Source organism: Zonotrichia albicollis, chromosome 4 (genome assembly GCF_047830755.1).
Source record: "Zonotrichia albicollis isolate bZonAlb1 chromosome 4, bZonAlb1.hap1, whole genome shotgun sequence".
Lineage (NCBI taxonomy): Eukaryota > Metazoa > Chordata > Aves > Passeriformes > Passerellidae > Zonotrichia > Zonotrichia albicollis.
This window is the reverse complement of record NC_133822.1, coordinates 3,135,594-3,153,571: the sequence shown is the minus strand read 5'-3', so window position 1 is coordinate 3,153,571 and position 17,978 is coordinate 3,135,594. Positions and strand designations below refer to the sequence as shown.

General features: G+C 45.1%; 1 protein-coding gene across 6 annotated transcripts in view; it reads right to left on the bottom strand.

The window, feature by feature from the left end:
- Positions 1 to 17,978, bottom strand: part of PLXNA4 (plexin A4) — a 503,567-nt gene that overhangs the window by 429,463 nt on the left and 56,126 nt on the right. For all 6 annotated transcript variants that reach the window (XM_074538671.1, XM_005493209.4, XM_074538674.1 and 3 more), the window contains exon 3: positions 15,805 to 15,987. In XM_074538671.1, the coding sequence (XP_074394772.1) occupies positions 15,805 to 15,987 (183 nt within the window). The remainder of the gene's footprint in view (positions 1 to 15,804; positions 15,988 to 17,978) is intronic.

Here is a 17,978-nt window from a genome sequence, read left to right as displayed (position 1 = left end):
TAGTAACTATCAGTGTCAGGATGTGTTTGGGACCGTATTTATGTTATATTTACCTGCATCCCTTCAGCCCCCTCCCCTCAAAACAGGAATATCCCAGTCATGTGCCCCAAAGCCAAAGCCACATCTCACATCTCTACATGAACAGATGTAATACACCAGGGCAGTCCTGCACTGCTCACCATCTTAAAATATATTCTTTTCCTGCTCTATTATGATAATTTATTTCACTACTGGGGCTCCCAGGTGAGTTCAATCCTCCAGCTTCCAAGCAGACAAAAATGCTAACCTGGCAGAAGAAGTTTAACAAAGAGACTAAAAGGCAGCAGTCTCATAAGATCTCCCACCTCTCCACATATTGCAGACTAAGACAGACGTGCAAGGAAAACAGACATACAAATTTGCAAACATTCTCTTTTTTTTTTCCTCTCTCTCTACATTAATAGAAAAATTAGCTAAAAATCCCGAATTTAGGTGGGATTTGGGGAATTAATTTACATCATTGCAGGGGGAGAAGGGGCTTGAAAGCATCAAAACATTTTGACTTTTCCATCTCATGGTAGAAATATCTGTGAGAAGAGAACTAATTAAATAAAAATAAAAAAGAAAGGAGGGAAAGGGAGGGGAGGAGGTCAAATAACCATAAGTGGTTGTTTTATAGACCACGCAACTTTCACAGCTTGTTTGTTGTATTGAAAAGGAGAGGAGGGAGAAGCAATCAGTTTTGATTTGGCACGGGGCTGCGTTTGGGTTGGGTTTGTTAATTTCTTGTAAAATGTTTCTCCGTTCGGTAAGAAAACAACAAAATGAGTTATTCTCATTGTAAGAGACATTCCAAGCTAACAGGGTGCCAGGATCCCATCTCTTCCCAGAACACAGGAGAAGTGTCCTTGTCACTCAGGTTCTCTCTCTGTCCTCAACACCTTCCCTTAGACCCCAAGGAGATCAATCAGTGGCACAGGAAACCCGAGAAAAAACCACAGAAATTTGTGAGCAGTGGGAGGGAAAAGATCAAAGTGTCTGGGCTGTGTGAAACCACATCCAGCCCAGCAGATATCACAAGCCATAAACTCCCCCCTGGTAACCCAGCCCTGATCAGCCACATGACAAACACAGGGAGATGTGCACAGTGCCAGTGGTGGTGTTTAATTAGATTTCATCAGGAGGGGTCCTGAAAAATTCATATGATGAATTCTGCTAGTCTCAGTGATAACCTTTTTCCTCTGACATCACTGGGATTTATTGCCAGCTTCAGTTTAAAAATAATTAATGAAATTACAAGAAGTCAGGAGGATGACTCCAGAGCTCATCCATGAGGATATCAGCGGGGTGGGATGCCAGCACAGCTGCCAGGGTGCCACAGATGGAGTGTGCTGGGCTCCTGTGCCAGTGCACAACATCAGCTGCACAAACAACCCTCAGCAGAGCTTCCCAAAGCCACCAGAACCCCCCAGGAGCGGCTGCTTTGTTATCCAGAGTGACCCAGCCCTGGGAATCACCAGCAGAACACGTTCAGCACGACAGAGTGCAACCAGAGCTGAAACCCACAGAGGAACTTGCTCCCAACTTTCCTCTCCAGGCTTTATTGTGTTTGCTGGGACCCCTGTAGCAGGAAGGAATGATGAATCTGACTCCGTGTTCTTAGAAGGTAAATTTATTATTTTATGATCTATATTATATTAAAGAATGCTATACTAAACTATACTAAAGAATGTAGAAAGGATACAGACAGAAGGCTAAAAGATAATAATGAAAACTTGTGACTCTGGAAACAACCCCAACACAGCCTGGCCCTGATTGGTCATTAAATCAAAACAATTCACATGAAACCAATGAAACAATCACCTGTTGGATAAACAATCTCCAACCACATTCCAAAGCAGCAAAACACAGGAGAAGCAAATGAGATAAAATTGTTTTCCTTTTTCTCTGAGGCTCCTCAGCTTCCCAGGAGAAGAATCCTGGGCAAGGGGATTTTTCCAGAAAATATGACTGTGACACAGACTTTGCTTCTCTTGGCACCGCCTGGGGTCCCAAACCATCTCTCTTTAGAGCCTTGGAGTGTTCCACTGGATTCCAGCACACATTTCCAGCCTGGCTGCTCCAAGGAAGGGGGATCCTAGCTTGTTGCCTAGCTCTCAGAGGAGATGTTCCATGGATTAAGGGTTATCTCCACAAACACAGTCCTGCCATCTCTAGTCAAGCATGGACACCAACCCAGCTGGCAAACCTTTTTTTTTTTTTTGAGAGGGTTATGAATTCAAATATCACTCCAACTCTTTGTAATTCAACACCTCTTTTAGTTTAGAGGAGGAAAGACCATCCTTGGTGCCATAGTGACATTGGGCAGGATGAAGAAATCCAAGAAGTTAGAGTCAAATAATGAGAAAAAACTCATTGACATCAACCAAGATTTTACACCCCCAGGTTACAGGCAGGTCTGTAGGTTTATCTGCTGCTGTCACAGCCAGAAAGATTCTTTTGGGTCACCCTAGGCACAACATCCAGGGGGACTTGACAAATCTCATCTTTGATGAACTGCCCTGGTCTGGCCTTCAGTCCATATTTCTGCACCCCTCGCCCAGCAATCAAAGCCTTTGTAATTCCAAAAAGGGCCAGCAACCTGCAGCTCTTCCATATGGTTCCATTTAGGAGAGGTGAGAGGTCAACAACAGGGTTTGGGAGGTTAAAGGGAAAAAAATCCAAAGAAAAACAAAAAGACAAGTGTCAGAACAAGCAGGAACAGACCCCTGAGTCCCACAGAGCAGCACATCTTCACTCCCACAGACACCAGGTGGGCTGGGGCCTCCAAACACCAGCACAACTCTTCACACACCAGTCTAACAACCAGAAATACATCAAATTTGGAGGCTGGGGCCTCCAAACACCAGCACAACTTCTCACAGACAAGCAATCCATCAAAGCTTGCCTCCAAAAACCAGCACAACTCCTCACACACCAGTCCAACCACCAGCAAACCAGCAACGGTTACTTTCAAAAACCAGCACAACTCCTCAAACACCCTCAAACTTACTGAATTTAGCAATTCAGTAAAGCTTGCCTACAAAACCAACCTCATACACCAGCACAACAACCAGCAGGTTTTTGCCTCCAAAAACCAGCACAACTCCTCACAGACAAACAATCCATCAAGGCTTGCCTCCAAAACCAGCACAATTCCTCACACGCCATTCCAACCACCAGCAATCCATCAGAGCCTGAGCTCTCCCCAGCCAGGCTGCCACCACAGAATGGGACAGGACAGAGCCAAAGAATCTTTAAACCAAAATGAAAGAAGCACAAGGGGAAGGGCTCAAGTTGGAAAGGAACAAGGGGGATTTATTTCATTCTACTTTATTTTATTTCTGCTTTTATTTCTTAAGCCCCACCAGCAGCATTCACAACTCCAGGATGTGCTGGTGGCTCCCTCTCAGGGGTTCACAGCCTCTGCACTGATCAAGACATGGGGTGTGTGCAGGGGAGATCTGGAGAGAGATCTTCAAACCATCCCCAGCCCAACACTGCTTATCCTCACAAAGAGAGGCACAGTCCTTTTTGCCTTCTAATTAAAAGCTGGCTCGAAAATCAAACCTCTGGTTGCTACACTTCGTTGTCATTTGAGGGAAAAGCTCTTTTTCCAAGCTGTGGTCCCTTCTCCAGTTCCAGCACAACTAATTACACTGCTTTTGTTTGCTGTGAACTCGCCCTGCCTTTACCAGGCCAGGAGTTGGACTCTGATCACCACCATAAATGCCTAATTATGGGTCACAAACCAAACAAAGCCTCCACCAGCTTGAGCATCAGCAGAAAGGAGGAGAAAATTACTGTTAAATGCACATTCCCCTGTATTTCCTCAGGGGCATCCCACAGCTGCTCTCAAATTAGAGGGTTCCTAGAGGTGGGCTGGGAGAGCTGCTTAAGGCAAATTGTTTTCATAGTGCAACAGTCAGAGAACAAAAGCTTCAAGGCATGTGTTTACTTAGGAGATTTTTTTTTTTTGCATTCATACACATACTTGCACAAAATACATTTCAGAATTATGCATCTGTGGCTGTTGTGTTTTGAGCCCCTCCAGCCCTGCACAGCAGTGATTTCCAGCACCTGGGAGAAGGTGTCAGCCCAGAGTGCAGCAGCTACCTGCAGGAAATAGCTCAGCTGAGACTCAACAAAACAGAGTCAAGGTGAAGAGTGGGGACATGAAATTTCTGTGCAGAACATTCCCCACCGGCATAATGGGATCCTGTAAAGAGCTACAGAGAACCACGGAATATCCTCAGTTGGAATGGACCCACAAGGATCATCCAGTCCTGTTCAAGACACCCTAAAATCCCACCCTGTGCATCCCTGAGAGCATTGTCCAAAGGCTCCTGGAGCTCTGGGAGCCTTGGGCATGTGCCCATTCCTTGGGGAGCCTGGGCAGTGCCCAACCACTCTCTAGGGGAGAACTTTTTGTGATGGTGTTCACAGGGGTCTCAGGATGAGGGAAGAGATGAGGATCTGACTCCATGTTTCAGAAGGCGTGATTTATTATTTTATGATATATATTATATTAAAACTATACTAAAATAATAGAAGAAAGGATTTCATCAGAAGACTGGCTAAGAATAGAAAAAGAAAGAATGATAACAAAAGTTTGTGGCTTGGACTCTCTGTCCGAGCCAGCTGACTGTGATTGGCCATTAATTACAAACAACCACATGAGACCAATCCCAGATGCAGCTGTTGCATTCCACAGCAGCAGATAACCATTGTTTACATCTTGTTCCTGATGCCTCTCAGCTTCTCAGGAGGAAAAATCCTAAGGAAAGGATTTTTCATAAAAGATGTCTGTGACACCTCTCCTCTGCCCATCCCTTCCTAAGGCCAGGAGCTGTCAGACTGTGCTCTCTGCATTCCCCCACCAGCAGCTGAGGCAGAGATCAGACATCTGGCCAGAAGAGCTGATTTTAGGCACAGATAGAGCAGCAGGGTGGTGAGGAGGATGGAGTGGAGGACAGTGAAAAACAAGCAGCCAAGGGCCAGTAATCAGCACCCAGGCTCATTTTGGGTCTTCTGCAAACAGTTTGTAGAAAGATGGCATTTCAATACACTACATCCATTTTCTAAAGCTTCAATGCTTTCCTAGCACTAACTACTTAGTGAGGAGTCCAGACAAAAATTAAGACAATGTGAAGAATCACCCCCCAAAAAAAAAAAATCATCAGGACCACTTCTTAAAAAGATCAGCTTGCTACAACCAGATGCAAAGTGAAAAGGAGAGATGGATGCACAGCACCTTATCAGGGACTTGCTCTTCTTTCAACTGGCTTCCTGATAACATATGGAGCTTAATCAAATATGCAAATGATGTCCTATCTAGAGACAAGGGAAACAGAGAAATAAACCCAGAGACCGTGCATGAAAACAAGCCGATAAAATAAGGGAGTGGGGAGAAGGTTTCCTCTTTTTGATAAAATTATTTCAAAAGATTAAATTAAAGCAAAACTAATTAGGAGAACCACACTTAAGCCGACTTCCCTTAAGAAGGGTCAGCAGGCAAGAGGCATTCAAATCAAAGGCAGATGCAAGAGGCACTTCAAGGGCTCCCTGAAAAGTCATTATCCCAGTCAAAAAGGAAGGGGCTAGAGAGGAGGAAAGCATCACAAGAGCCTTTTTTGGCTGGGCATCCATCTGGGAATTCACTGGAGTGCATGGAGAGCTCAACAGCCTCTCTGGAGGCTGGAGAGCAGAAGGAGCAGGTGAAGACTAAAGCTGATCACCTGATGTCCCAGCCACAGCATTTCCCTGAGAACAAAGGGAAAAAGAAAAGGAAATGGACCAGAGGGACATGGGAATGGATTTGATTTTCCTTGTACCCCACCCCTGCACAATTTCCATCATGCTGCCATGCCAGGCTCTGCAGCCTGACACCATGCAGAACATCACCTGCCACCACCACTGTTGCAGACATCTTTTATGAAAAATCCTTTTCTTAGGATTTTTCGTCTTGAGAAGCTGAGAGGCCTCAGGAACAAAATGTAAACAATTATTATCTGCTGCTGTGGAATGTAACAGGTGGGTTTGAGATTGGTCCATGTTAGATGTTTGTAATTAATGGCCAATCACAGTCAGCTGGCTCAGAGAGTCCAAGCCACAAACCTTTGTTATCATTCTTTCTTTTTCTATTCTTAGCTAGCCTTCTGATGAAATACTTTCTTCTATTATTTTATTATAGTTTAAATGTAATATATATCATAAAATAATAAATCAGCCTTCTGAAACATGGAGTCAGATCCTCGTCTCTTCCCTCATCCAAGAACCCCTGTGAACACGGTCACACACCACCACAGGGCAGGTGACACAGCCAGCTGTCCCCAGGAGGCTGCAGGACCCATGGATTCCAGCAAGGAACAGGATGCAGGACATTGTCACTGTCCCCTCCTGTTTGGTTTAATCACTAACATCCCCCTGCCTGTTCAACACCCCTCTGAGGGGAAACCCAGCTCTGCAAAGCTGTCAAATGCAGGCTGCATTTACAGGAAGGGTTTGAAGAGGTGAAGGCACAGCCTGCTGCCTTCCCTGGGCTCACTGGAGCCTGCTCTATCTCCTGAAGCTGGGAGGAAAAACACAGTGCAGAACTGCTGGTGTAGAATTTGGAGGGATTAGACAGTTATTTGCAAATCTCACTGCACGATCACAAGATTCCATCTCTGACAAGACTCTGAGTCACAGCTAAAGCAGAACATCCAAAAAGAAAAAAAAAAGAGCAGCACTCAACACATGTAGGAAAAGCACCCAGCGAAAGCACAGCTCAGCCAAACCCTGCACACCAGCATGGAGATTGCTGAGTAGTCAGAAAGCAGAGAGGGGTACTCGAAGGAGAGACATGGAAAATTAATTGCTCTCTGCCAAAAAGCAGGCTCCAGTTCTTCCCAGGAACAGCAGCCTTCATCTCACAGGAAAGAAAAAAAAAAAAGAAAAAAAAAAGTTTTCCTCCTGCAGTTTTACACTGCAACAAGCTGCAGTGTGAGACGTGGAGAAGTTGTAGCTGGAAGTCTCAGAGCAATGGAAATGAGGGATGTGAGAGGCAAAGCAGCCACCTGCAGTGATGGAACCCTCAGTGGGTGTTTCAAACAAGTGCTGGCTGCACCAGCTCAGCAGCAGAGCCTGGACAGAGCCCCTCTGGTGTGGGTTCAGGGCAGAGGATGGATCTCAGGGTAACCCACGCTGGAAGGGACCTCATTACAGGGTCTCCAACTGTCAGAAGCCAGAAGTTCCTTTGGCTGCCCTGGAGGGCTTGAGACCCTGCCCAGGAGGCTCAGGGACCCTGGCACAGAGCCCAAGACCCCTGTGCCTTTGATTTAGCCCTTGGAAAAAACAATTACCAACCTTTATATGAAGAATTTCAAGCCATGAAAGCTTAAGCAGAATGATAGTGAATTTATCATAGTGTGAAAAAGAGATTTTTGGCGGTTTTTAGAATGGGGATTCAGGGGGCAAGATGGAGGAATGTGGGCATGTCCAGCCTTTCTCCTTCTTCTTCTTGGCCTCCATCATCTGCTTTGATGCTGGCACTTTTGGATTGGTTTAGGGTAGAAGCTCACTGTCTAAGATAGGTGATAGGGACTGAGAAATTATTGTAAGTAATGTACAGGTAGTTTTAGTATAAAATGATAACACTGCCCTGAGAGCAGGCAAAGTGCCACTGTCTGTCCTGCTGAGCAGACCTTGGCTGGACAGGAGAAAGAATTTTATAGATAAGATACAATGAACAACCTTGAGACCGAGAAATGAAGAGCTCTGACTCCTTCTTCGAGCTGGGAAAAGAGACTTTCTGACACATCTCAGGGTCACTCTGAGCAGCAGAGACCCCAAGATCTAACCCAGCCTCCTGCTCAAAGCAGGTTCTGCTGGGAGATCAGACCAGGTTGTTTTGTCCATTCTGGCCTTGAAAGTCTCCAAGAATGGGAACTGCTTCTTCAAGGTCCTCATGGACAAAAAGCTTTTCCTTATGTCCAATTGGAGTTTTTTCCTGCCAACTTATGCCTGCTGTTCCACATCCTCTCCTCACTCACCAACATGAATAACCTGTCTCCAGCTCCTCAATAACCTCCCTGTTGGCATGGCAATGCTGTAACCTGGTCTCTCCACATTTTCTCATCCCAGCCTGAATAAGCTCATTCCTCTCATCCCCTCCTCTCAGGGCAGGTTCTCCAGCTCCTGGCCAAACTCTTGACCCTTTCCTGAACCTGTTCTGGTTGTCAACAAAGCTTTTGCTCTGAGTAGCCTAAAACTGGGGGCAGCATCTGGATGTGGCCTGGCAATTGAGCCCAAGGTGATCACCTTTCCTCCATCTATATCCTGCATCTTTGATTGCACCCATGGAACAGAATCCATTCATATTTAGGTGATGTTTGAGGACTTTATCATCACTAGACAATGATTATTACATGACCCAGGAGAAATTGTGCCTCTGCCCAATGTCCACATTGATTCCTGTGGAAACCCATGGCAGTGGGAATATTTCTATGTCTGCCCTGACCCACTGACTTTGACCCTCATTCATGGAGAAAGTTTCCTGGACTTCAGGATAGACTGAACCCACAAAAGTGTGAAATAGATTATAGAGAGTAGTGTAGGTGTGTCACTTGGTGAGAAATTGAGGTTTTGGGATTTTTAGTATGTTGTGGAAGGAAGCAAGATGGAGGGCGCAGGGTGTCATCCTGGGTTTCTTTTTCATGCTGCTTCTTCCTCCTTCTACATGGGTTTGGGTGGCATTTTGTAAATGGGTGGGAAAATCTGCATTGTGGGCTCTGTGGGATCAGTTATTGGGTTAAAAGGGAAAATAATCTAGGTGTCAGTTCTTAATTGGATAGTTTATTCTTAAAAGCCCTTGTAACAAGAGATTGTTGGCCATTTTGTGCCTTCTAATGAAAAGTTGCTGAACTCACAGTAGTGAGACTGTTTTACTGATAAGAAATGATAAACACCTGAGTCTGAACATGAACTGCCATCTCCAGTGCCTTCAATCCAGATCCAGAGAAACCAACAACTTCCCACTACCCCTTTCACCCAACACAAATACCAAGTGTAGAGTTCACCACAGCTACAAAAACCACAACTTTGAGTGCCTCGGCCAGAAAAATTAACTAATTTCCAGGCATCTAAGCTGGCACCAACCTCTCAAAGAGAGGCTGCACATCAAGGTAGAGCACAGACAACTACAAACATCAAATTCTGACAGGAACCAGCACTGCTCCATCACAAGTCAGTGAAGCACCTGGACTCCTGCTGGCTCAGGAAGCTGTGAGGAGAGGCCTGGGTGAACCAGCCCCTCTTGCAGAAACCATCTTCCCAGCAGGAGCCAGAGCCTCTCCAGCACATTTTCATAGCAGTCAAGTCCACCTGCCAAATAGCTGGGGGAAAAAAAATAAAATTCAAAAGATCCCCAAAGTCTTTAAAGGCAGCAGAGGGAAGGAGAAGGGAGCTGAGTTTCCCTGCTGGGATTCACACAGAGCTGTCAGCTGCAGAATTCCCTCCAGGGAGTATCAAAACTGAGCAGGGCTTCTTGTTTTGTGTGTATTCAGAAACCCCCTGGCCTGGAGGAGCAGTGGGGATCTCTGTGCAGCTACCACCAGACTGACATTCCAAGCATGGAAATCCCAGAGCTGCCCCCTCCTCGGATGGGAGGTAAATCCCAGCCCCCTGGCTGGAACTGGGACACCAATTCCATGGGCAGGAGCACCTTCCATTTCACCAGGCTGCTCCAAGCCCCATCCAAATGTCAGGACCCAGGACATTGCTCTGGCTGCCTTGGGTGAATCCAGACCCTGGCAAGGGGCTCAGAGACCTTGGCACAGAGTCACAAACACCTGTGCCTTTGATTTTAGCCCATGGAAACAATTACCAACTTTGTGTGAGGAGTTACAAGCCACAAGAGTTTGAGCAGAATGATAGTGAATTTGTCACAGGGTGAAAAAGTAGAATTTTGGGGTTTTAGAATGGGGATTCAAGAGGCAAAATCGAGAAATCTGGGTGTGTTCTGTCCTTCTTGCCCTCCAACTTCTGCTGTGATGGTGACACTTCTGGATTGGTTTAGAGTAGAGACAGACTGTCTAACATAAGCGATAGGTATTGGAAAATTATTGTAAATAAAGTACAGGCAGTTCTTGGTATAAAAAACCAACACCACCCCAAGGGCAGGGACTGTGCCACAACCCAACCTGCTGGACAGATCTCAGCTCCACTCAGAGAAAGAGTGGAATAGATAAGAGCAAATAAACAACCTGGAAAAGCAGAACTGACTAATCTTGATAACTTCTTTGGTCTCGGGGCTGGGAAAAAAAGACTTTCCAACACCTCGGGGTCATCTCTACACCAAAGACCTCAACATCCAACCTGGCCTTGAACACTTCCAGTCGCAACTGAGCACTTCCCCAGCACCACAGTGAGGGGCCAAAGTGAGAACTGCAAATCCCAGCTCCCAGATTTAAAATTCTCCCTTGTCACAGACATCTTTTATGAAAAATCCTTTCCTTAGGATTTTTCCTCCTGAAAAGCTAAGAGGCCTCGGGAACAAAATGTAAACAATGGTTATCTGCTGCTTTGAAATGCAACAGGTGCATCTGTGATTGGTCTCATGTTGGTTGTTTCTAATTAATGGCCAATCACAATCATACTCTCTGTTCGAGCCACAAACGTTTGTTATCATTCTTTGCTATTCTATTTTTAGCTAGCCTTCAGATGAAATCCTTTCTTCTATTCTTTTAGTATAGTTTTAATATAATATATATCAAAAAATAATAAATCAGCCTTCTGAAGCATGGAGTCAGATCCTCATCTCTTCCCTCATCCTAAGACCCCTGTGAACACGGTCACACTCCCTGTGGTGCTTTGTCTCTGGATCCAGGGAAAGCAGGGTCTGAAGGGCTCAGGGTTATCCAGAGGATGGATAACCATGGAACTGAGGATGTTCTCCTAAACAGAGTTGATACCTGGTGAGAAGTGCTGGCCAGATTTCAAAGCTGTTGGATACAAAAGAAAACCTTCACCCCACACGACATTCCACATCTAAAAACCCTTCAAAGACCACAAACTGATTGGATCTGATGAAAAATTAAATACAGCCCACAGAGTGAAAGTGTTGGTTTTTAAGTTAAAGTTCTCTCTCTGCAAGGAATTCAGCATAGAAGAGGCTTTGAGTGGAATATTTGGATGGAATAAAAAGAAACCAAACAATTTCTTACAGGTAAGTTTCAAATAAATGAAAATTTCTACTACTCCATTATCAAATAAACATTTCAAAATAGACCTTTTTTTTTTTTTTTTTGTGAGAAATGCAATTCCTGGGGCTGCTCCCAGGCTGACATTTCTGTAAGCTCAACTCTCCCTTTACACCTGCACCTCCACACAGAATTATTGCAGGTAAGTTGTATTTCTTTGACTGGAAATGATCTGTACAGAACAGTGACCCATAAATTAAATGCCTGGGGAGGGAATACAAGGAATATGGAATACTGCTACGCTCTTTTAGTGATGCCAGGTGTTAGTGGCACCAGGAAAAAAAATCCAAACCAAGCCCATGGGTACATCCCTGCTTTTCTCCTGCCACTGAAGAGCTGAGTGTGAATGAGAGAGTGAGCAAAGCAAAAAATAAAAAGCCAGGAAATTTTGGGACCTGGCTGTTTCACAGCAGAGTGGTTTGTAGGGAGAACAATCCCAGGAATAGCTCCTGTGCTGTTTGCAGGGAGACAAACCAGACATTTGCTAAACTCGAGTTTCTTTTTGCATCTCCTGAAAGAAATCACTAAAAACTGCCAGGGTTGCCAACTGCATTTCAGCCATGGGTTTTGCCTGAAGCATTCCCCAGGGTGCAGAGGGGTTTGCAGCCAAGGATGCCCATCAGGATCCTTGGATTGCACTAAACTGTGGGAACACTCACCACCAAAGTGGCACAGACACATGGGACAGCCAGCACAGGAGGAAATCAAACACTGGGTTCTAACCAAAGCACAGCAAGATTAAATATTTCTCATTAAACAATGACACAAGTGGCCAGGAGTGGTTTTCCATCCCACCTGATCTGTTGAATTAAGCTGTTTGAGGTGAACATACACCTCACAGCACTTAAAACATTCATTTTCTCCTACACTCTCTGAGCAAGGAAAACATTCCCTGCCATTTGCAGTAGAGGAAATGAGACATGGAGGCACACCAGAAGTTCCTGGCAGAGCAAAGGACTGAACTTCTCCTCCCTGGGCCACCCTTCTCCATCTTCAAGAATCCACAACCCTCCATGAAACCTTTAATGCAAGGACAGTGGGTTTTATGTGTTAGATACGGACAGGGAGAAATTTTCCTTTTCCATAGCTCGTCATTTTTATCCTATTTATTTCTTCATTCTGCAGGGCTGGGCTGTGTCATATTCACATTCTCTGAAAAAATCCCTTCACCCAGGATTTTTCTCCTGAGAAGCCTCAAAGACAAGGAAAACAATTCTTATCTCATTTTCTTCTCCTGTATGGTGCTCATGTGGAATGTGTTTGGAGATTGTTTACCCACAGGTGATTGTTTCATTGGATTGTGCCATGAGTTATTTTCACTCTTTGGCCAACTGGGGCCAAGCTGTGTCAAAACTCTCTCCAGAGTCACGAGTTTTCATTATTATCTTTTTAACTTTCTATCTTAAGTATCCTTTCTGTATTCTTTAGTATAGTTTAGTTTAGTATTCTTTAATATAATATAGTATCATAAAAAAATAAATTAGCCTTCTGAGAACATGGAGTCAGATTCATCATTCCTTTCTTCACTGGGGATCCCAGTAAATACAATAGGGCTGTGCCATGGACAAGGCAGCAGAATTGGAGGGAATATTTCTCCAGCACATTATTCTGTGCCTTCCTGATGGACTGCACAGGGAGCTTTGTGAATGAGCAGGGGTTGCAAAATGTATTTTGCCTGGGGCAGTGAAATAGCTGGGGCCAAGCGTGTCATTCGGTTTCACTCACACTTTCCCTGCCCTATCTCTATCTTGGTTTTTCCTTTTCTTTCCCTCTTTGTTGTCTTGGTTACATGGGCAGACTCCTGATACTCTGCTAGTATTCATTTTAATGATACGTTCCCATAAAGCACAATATTTTCCTTCAGTTGTGTGTGCCACTGGATAAATTCCTTTGACACATGTGACATTTGTATATCAACTAACAGATATTGCTTTATGACTGTGGGTATTTTGCAGAGCATTCATGGATCACATAAATCAAAACCTGATACACAGTCTGCCGCTTTCAAACAAAAAAAAAAAACCACACAGAGAGGAAAATACTGAAACTGCAGGGAAAAAAAAGCAGCAAAGTTTCTCCAAAACCATCTTGTAATGACTTGCAGCGAGTCTTCCAAGCACAGAATAAATCCTGCTATCTTGGGGATAATCTCAGAACTCCCTTTTTTATCCATCCCAAATATTCCACTGCAGCTTGACCAAGCAGCTGCACTGCACCAGGAGAAGCAGCAGAGTGTGACACGTCTGGTAGGACCCAACAGCACAAAAAATAAAAAAAGAAATACCCAGCTCCTGGGATTTGTCCAGGAGTTTCATCTAATCCTACAAGGCTTACTCCAATTTACCAGTGTTTTTGAACAGAGAACAAACTTTGTGGTGAAATAATGAATTATGCTGGAGCTGCAGTCCCAATGCAGCATTTTCCTGGCAGCACCTGATTGATGAGCCAAGGTGGAAAATAAAGCATCCAAAGGGCCATGGCAAGGGTCAAGGAGCATCAAGGGAAAGTCCTGAGTGCCAAACCACGCAGAGGAGGTGACAGGTTGCTGTCCCAGGGTCAGACACCCTCAGAAGCACTGGAGGGGGACAATGTGAGGAGGAAAGTCAGGGACTGCAGAAGACACAGCAAGGATTGGGCTGGACCTAAAGGTTTCCAGGAGTTTGGATCAACTGGTCCAAAGCAATCACACATGGTTAGGGAGCCTCATTTTGCTTTGTGTTCTGCCTCTTTGGTGGAAATTCATTTACCTGAGCAAATCTCAGCCCAAGGCTCCAGCCCTGCTCCAACTCACCCAAAGTTAGAACTACCACAAGTGGAATATTCAGCATGTTAGGAAAAAGCTTCATTTTATTCCCTTTCTCAAGTTACACCAGCCACTTCTGCTCTCCTCTGCTCATTCTTTACCCTATAAGGCTGTCCCTGCTCGCTACCACACTCCATAAAGCACAGAAAGATTTCTCTCCTATTTTCCCCTATTAAAAAGGAATCAGATCTTGGACTCTGCAGTGCGACCGGCAAAGGCAAAGACAGAGCTGTGGCTGAGTTTTCTTCTCCTGAAGCCAAAAGAAACCCCAACCAAAAGCTTGTGAGTGCAGGGAGAGCAGTCATTAAGAGTTTAGGTCTTTTTGATATTTACCATTCAGATCTCAGCTGCCCCATTTCCCTCCCTCCAAGAGACTGACTGGAGAACTGAACAGTTTATTATGATATCACACATGACAGGGAAGCAAAAGCTAATTAGCCAGGGGAGGAGATTATTTTTATTATGACCATTTTTTAAAACCATTTGGCTCCTTTTTCACATGCCTGAATAATAATAAAAAAAACTACCACATTTTCTTTTCAAAAGCACGAGCAGCCTTTCCTCCGCTTTGAGCAAAGCCAGAGACATTTGCCAGTGGGCAGGATCCCATTCCTCCCTCAGCATGGGGGAAATGCCATCTGAATTTACAGTCCAGATTTGCTTTTCAAGTGAAGAAACAGGTAGAGAATAAAACCAGAGATTCCAGACTATCCCTAAGCATCCATGAACAAACAACTCCCTTCACTCCCCACAAGCCACAGTGGGTCACCTTTTCACATCACCTTATTTGCCCCAGCTTGGAAGTCTTTACTCACAAAAGGGATTTAAACAGGAAACAACATCCTAAAACATCTCCAGGCTCTGCCCAGCCTCCCTTCCCAGCTTCTCCCCCATCTCCATGGCCAAGCCACCACCTCCTTGCACAGGCAATGTCTTACAACACTCCTGGGCTGAACATTCAGACCAACACTGTCCGACTGGCACAGAGCGGCTGAAATGGAGCCAGAGCCCATCATTAGCCCACTTCCAACAACTCTTCTTTTCTTGGGAAAGCCTCGGGTAGAGGATTCCACCTCCCCAGCCTCTCTGGGGGCTTCACAAGGCAAACCCCAGCCATGCAATGGGCAAATTTCAGTGAGAATGCCCAGAGAGGGACACAGACACAGTCTTGATTCTGTTTGTGTGGCATCAGCCATAAACACAAAGCTCATTATGGCTCAGGACACAGCTTTCCTTTGATGCAAACCCTCTTCCTTCAGCACAAACCCCAGGCTGACATCAGCAGGGCAGCCCCCAATCCCGTGCTGGGCTCGTGGTGAGATCACAGCCCAGTCACACTGCCCTGAAGAAAGATCTCCAGAGCATGGATCCTGTTTCCCAAACTTCATCCCCTGTCTGATTTTCTCCAGCATGCACAGACACCCCGTGATCAGTGACTCAATTAGAGATGGTCTGAACACCAAAAAATTCTGTTGGATGCAAATTACATCACGTCCATCTGCGACTGTGGTTTGACTTCTGAAGCATTAATTTCCTGATGAATAACCACTTGGAAGGAGGATGTTATCCTTTCTCAGACCATCTTTATTCCTTGAGGGTGAAACACAGTTTTTTGGCCAACCAAACAATTTTTCATCCTCAAAATAGGAGCACCTTAGGACAAGGACTGCGCTCGTGCTCGACGCAACACTTAAATCACCATAAAAACATGAAAACCTGAGTTGGAGGACCAGTAGGTCTTACCTTCTTGAGCTTCCCACTCTTGGTGCCCACAAAAGCCAGGGAGTGGTTCTTGTAGACGTAGGCAATCACCGAGGTCATCCTGTCCCCATCCTCAGTGAAAATGGGGAGCCCTCGCACCATGGATGATACTCCCAAGGGGGCATTCATATCCAGGCCACAGAAATTGTCATCAATTGTTAACAGCTGCAAAGGAAGAAAGAAAAAAGTGGGTAAACAGCTGAAGTCACCAATTTTTCAGCCATTTGGGAAGTATCCATCTGTTGTGTAACGTGCCTGTAATTTATGCAGGCTGACGAAAATCAAGGAGGACTGGAGAAAGAGGTGGAAAAAAGAAAAAAAAACCTCTCTGAAGTTACACAATGAGTTACAGCCAGAAGGAGAAGTGGAAAGTTGGTTCTGTTGAATGACAGCCCAGCAGGATACATTACATTAAGCCTTTTTCCTACTGCTGTACCAGTCAGTTTTACCAGTCGAGACTCACCAATCAAGTGCAAGTCTGCTGAAAATGTCTTAAACATCCCTAAGTTCTGTCAAAAAAAAAAAAAAAAAAGTACACCATTCCTGTAGATCCAGAGTAAGAACTACTGAGCTAAATCTTCACTGGCAAATAAAATTATAAAATAGACCCTGACCTGTCCACTGGACCCAACACTAAGGATCACATCTATGAAGCCTAAATAACCATTCCTCTCCTAATTCTGAACTCAGCAAGGTTGCTTGTGTTAAATCTTAGACATTATCATCCTCCAAGGAGTGTCCAGGCATTGACCAAGAAAGAGATGTCAGCCCAGGCCAAATCTGCAGAAGGGACCATGGTAAGAATTAAATATCATGAACTTAAAGCCCTTTCCAGTGCCTCAGGGTGCTCCAAGAGAGCTGGAGCAGAACTTGGGACAAGGGATGGAGGGACAGGACAAGAGGCAATTGCTTGAAATTGCCAGAGAGCAGCATTAGATGGGGAGAAATTGTTGGCTGTGAGGGTGGTGAGGTCCTGGCACACAGGGTCCAGAGAAGCTGTGGCTGCCCCTGGATCCCTGGAAGTGTCCAAGGCCAGACTGGATAGGGCTTGGAGCAACCTGGAATAGCAGAAGGTGTCCCTGACCATGGCAGAGAGTGAGACTGGATGGTGTGAGGAAAAAACCCTATTAAAAGCCAGTGTCCATAAAAAAGACAGAGGAGTTCTGCAATTTTACTGGCATAAATGGAGAGAGAGCCCACTGGGGCATACCCCCATGGGGTTTCACTCTCTAGGTTTCAGAGCACACAGCCTCCTTTTATCCTAAACTCACCCTCTTCCTTTCCCCATTCCCAGGAAGGTGCAGCCTTCCCAATCCACCTCCCACATATTCCAACTTGAACCTATCATTTCCCCCAAAACTCAGCAGTTCTGGCTGTCTGCCTTCAGGCGATCCACCAGAAGAGCCCCAGATTTACCCAGACCCCTTTGTCCAACCCTAAAGCTCAGGAGTTCAAACCATAGTTAAAATTCCCAAATTCCCGGGTTTTGTGGTTGGTTCAGACATTGAGGCCCATTTCAAAGACATTAACACCCATTCCTCCTAAAGACCCCTCACCCATCGAGTTGTTTGTAAGGACATTAGCACCCATCTTTCCTTCCTTTAAGGCATCTTCCCACCCAAACCATTCTGTGATTTAACTGGGATTCTGTATTTTCCTGTAGTTCTTTGGAGAGGAGGGAAGCTTCCACAGCTACCACGAGGAATTTCCAGCTTTTTTTTTTTTTGTAGATACCCATGAACTCCCAGCAACCAGAGAAAAATTCCTATCCATCAATACCACTGCCTGAGGTCCATCACCCACTGCATTTGAACTCAGCAGCATTTTCACCACATGGATGTTCCACTGGGATCCCTTTCACTTAAATTAATGTCATGTCTATTTGTCCCTAAAGGTGTTTCCTTGGGCTTCAGGGAGTTCCAGGAATGTGGCACAGGCAGCTCTTCTACCTCAGGCACCATCAAGGCAGGTGAACCTAATACAGGTCACAGATCTCCACAGAATAAATCAAATAAAACCCCAAATATCCCAGCACACAACTGCCAGAGCAGTCGGACTTTATTAACTTCTCTAAGGCCACTCACAGATTTCAACACTTAAAATGTTTAGCTAAAGCCTAGAGAAGCAATAATTAAGTGTACAGGAAGGTTGCCTAG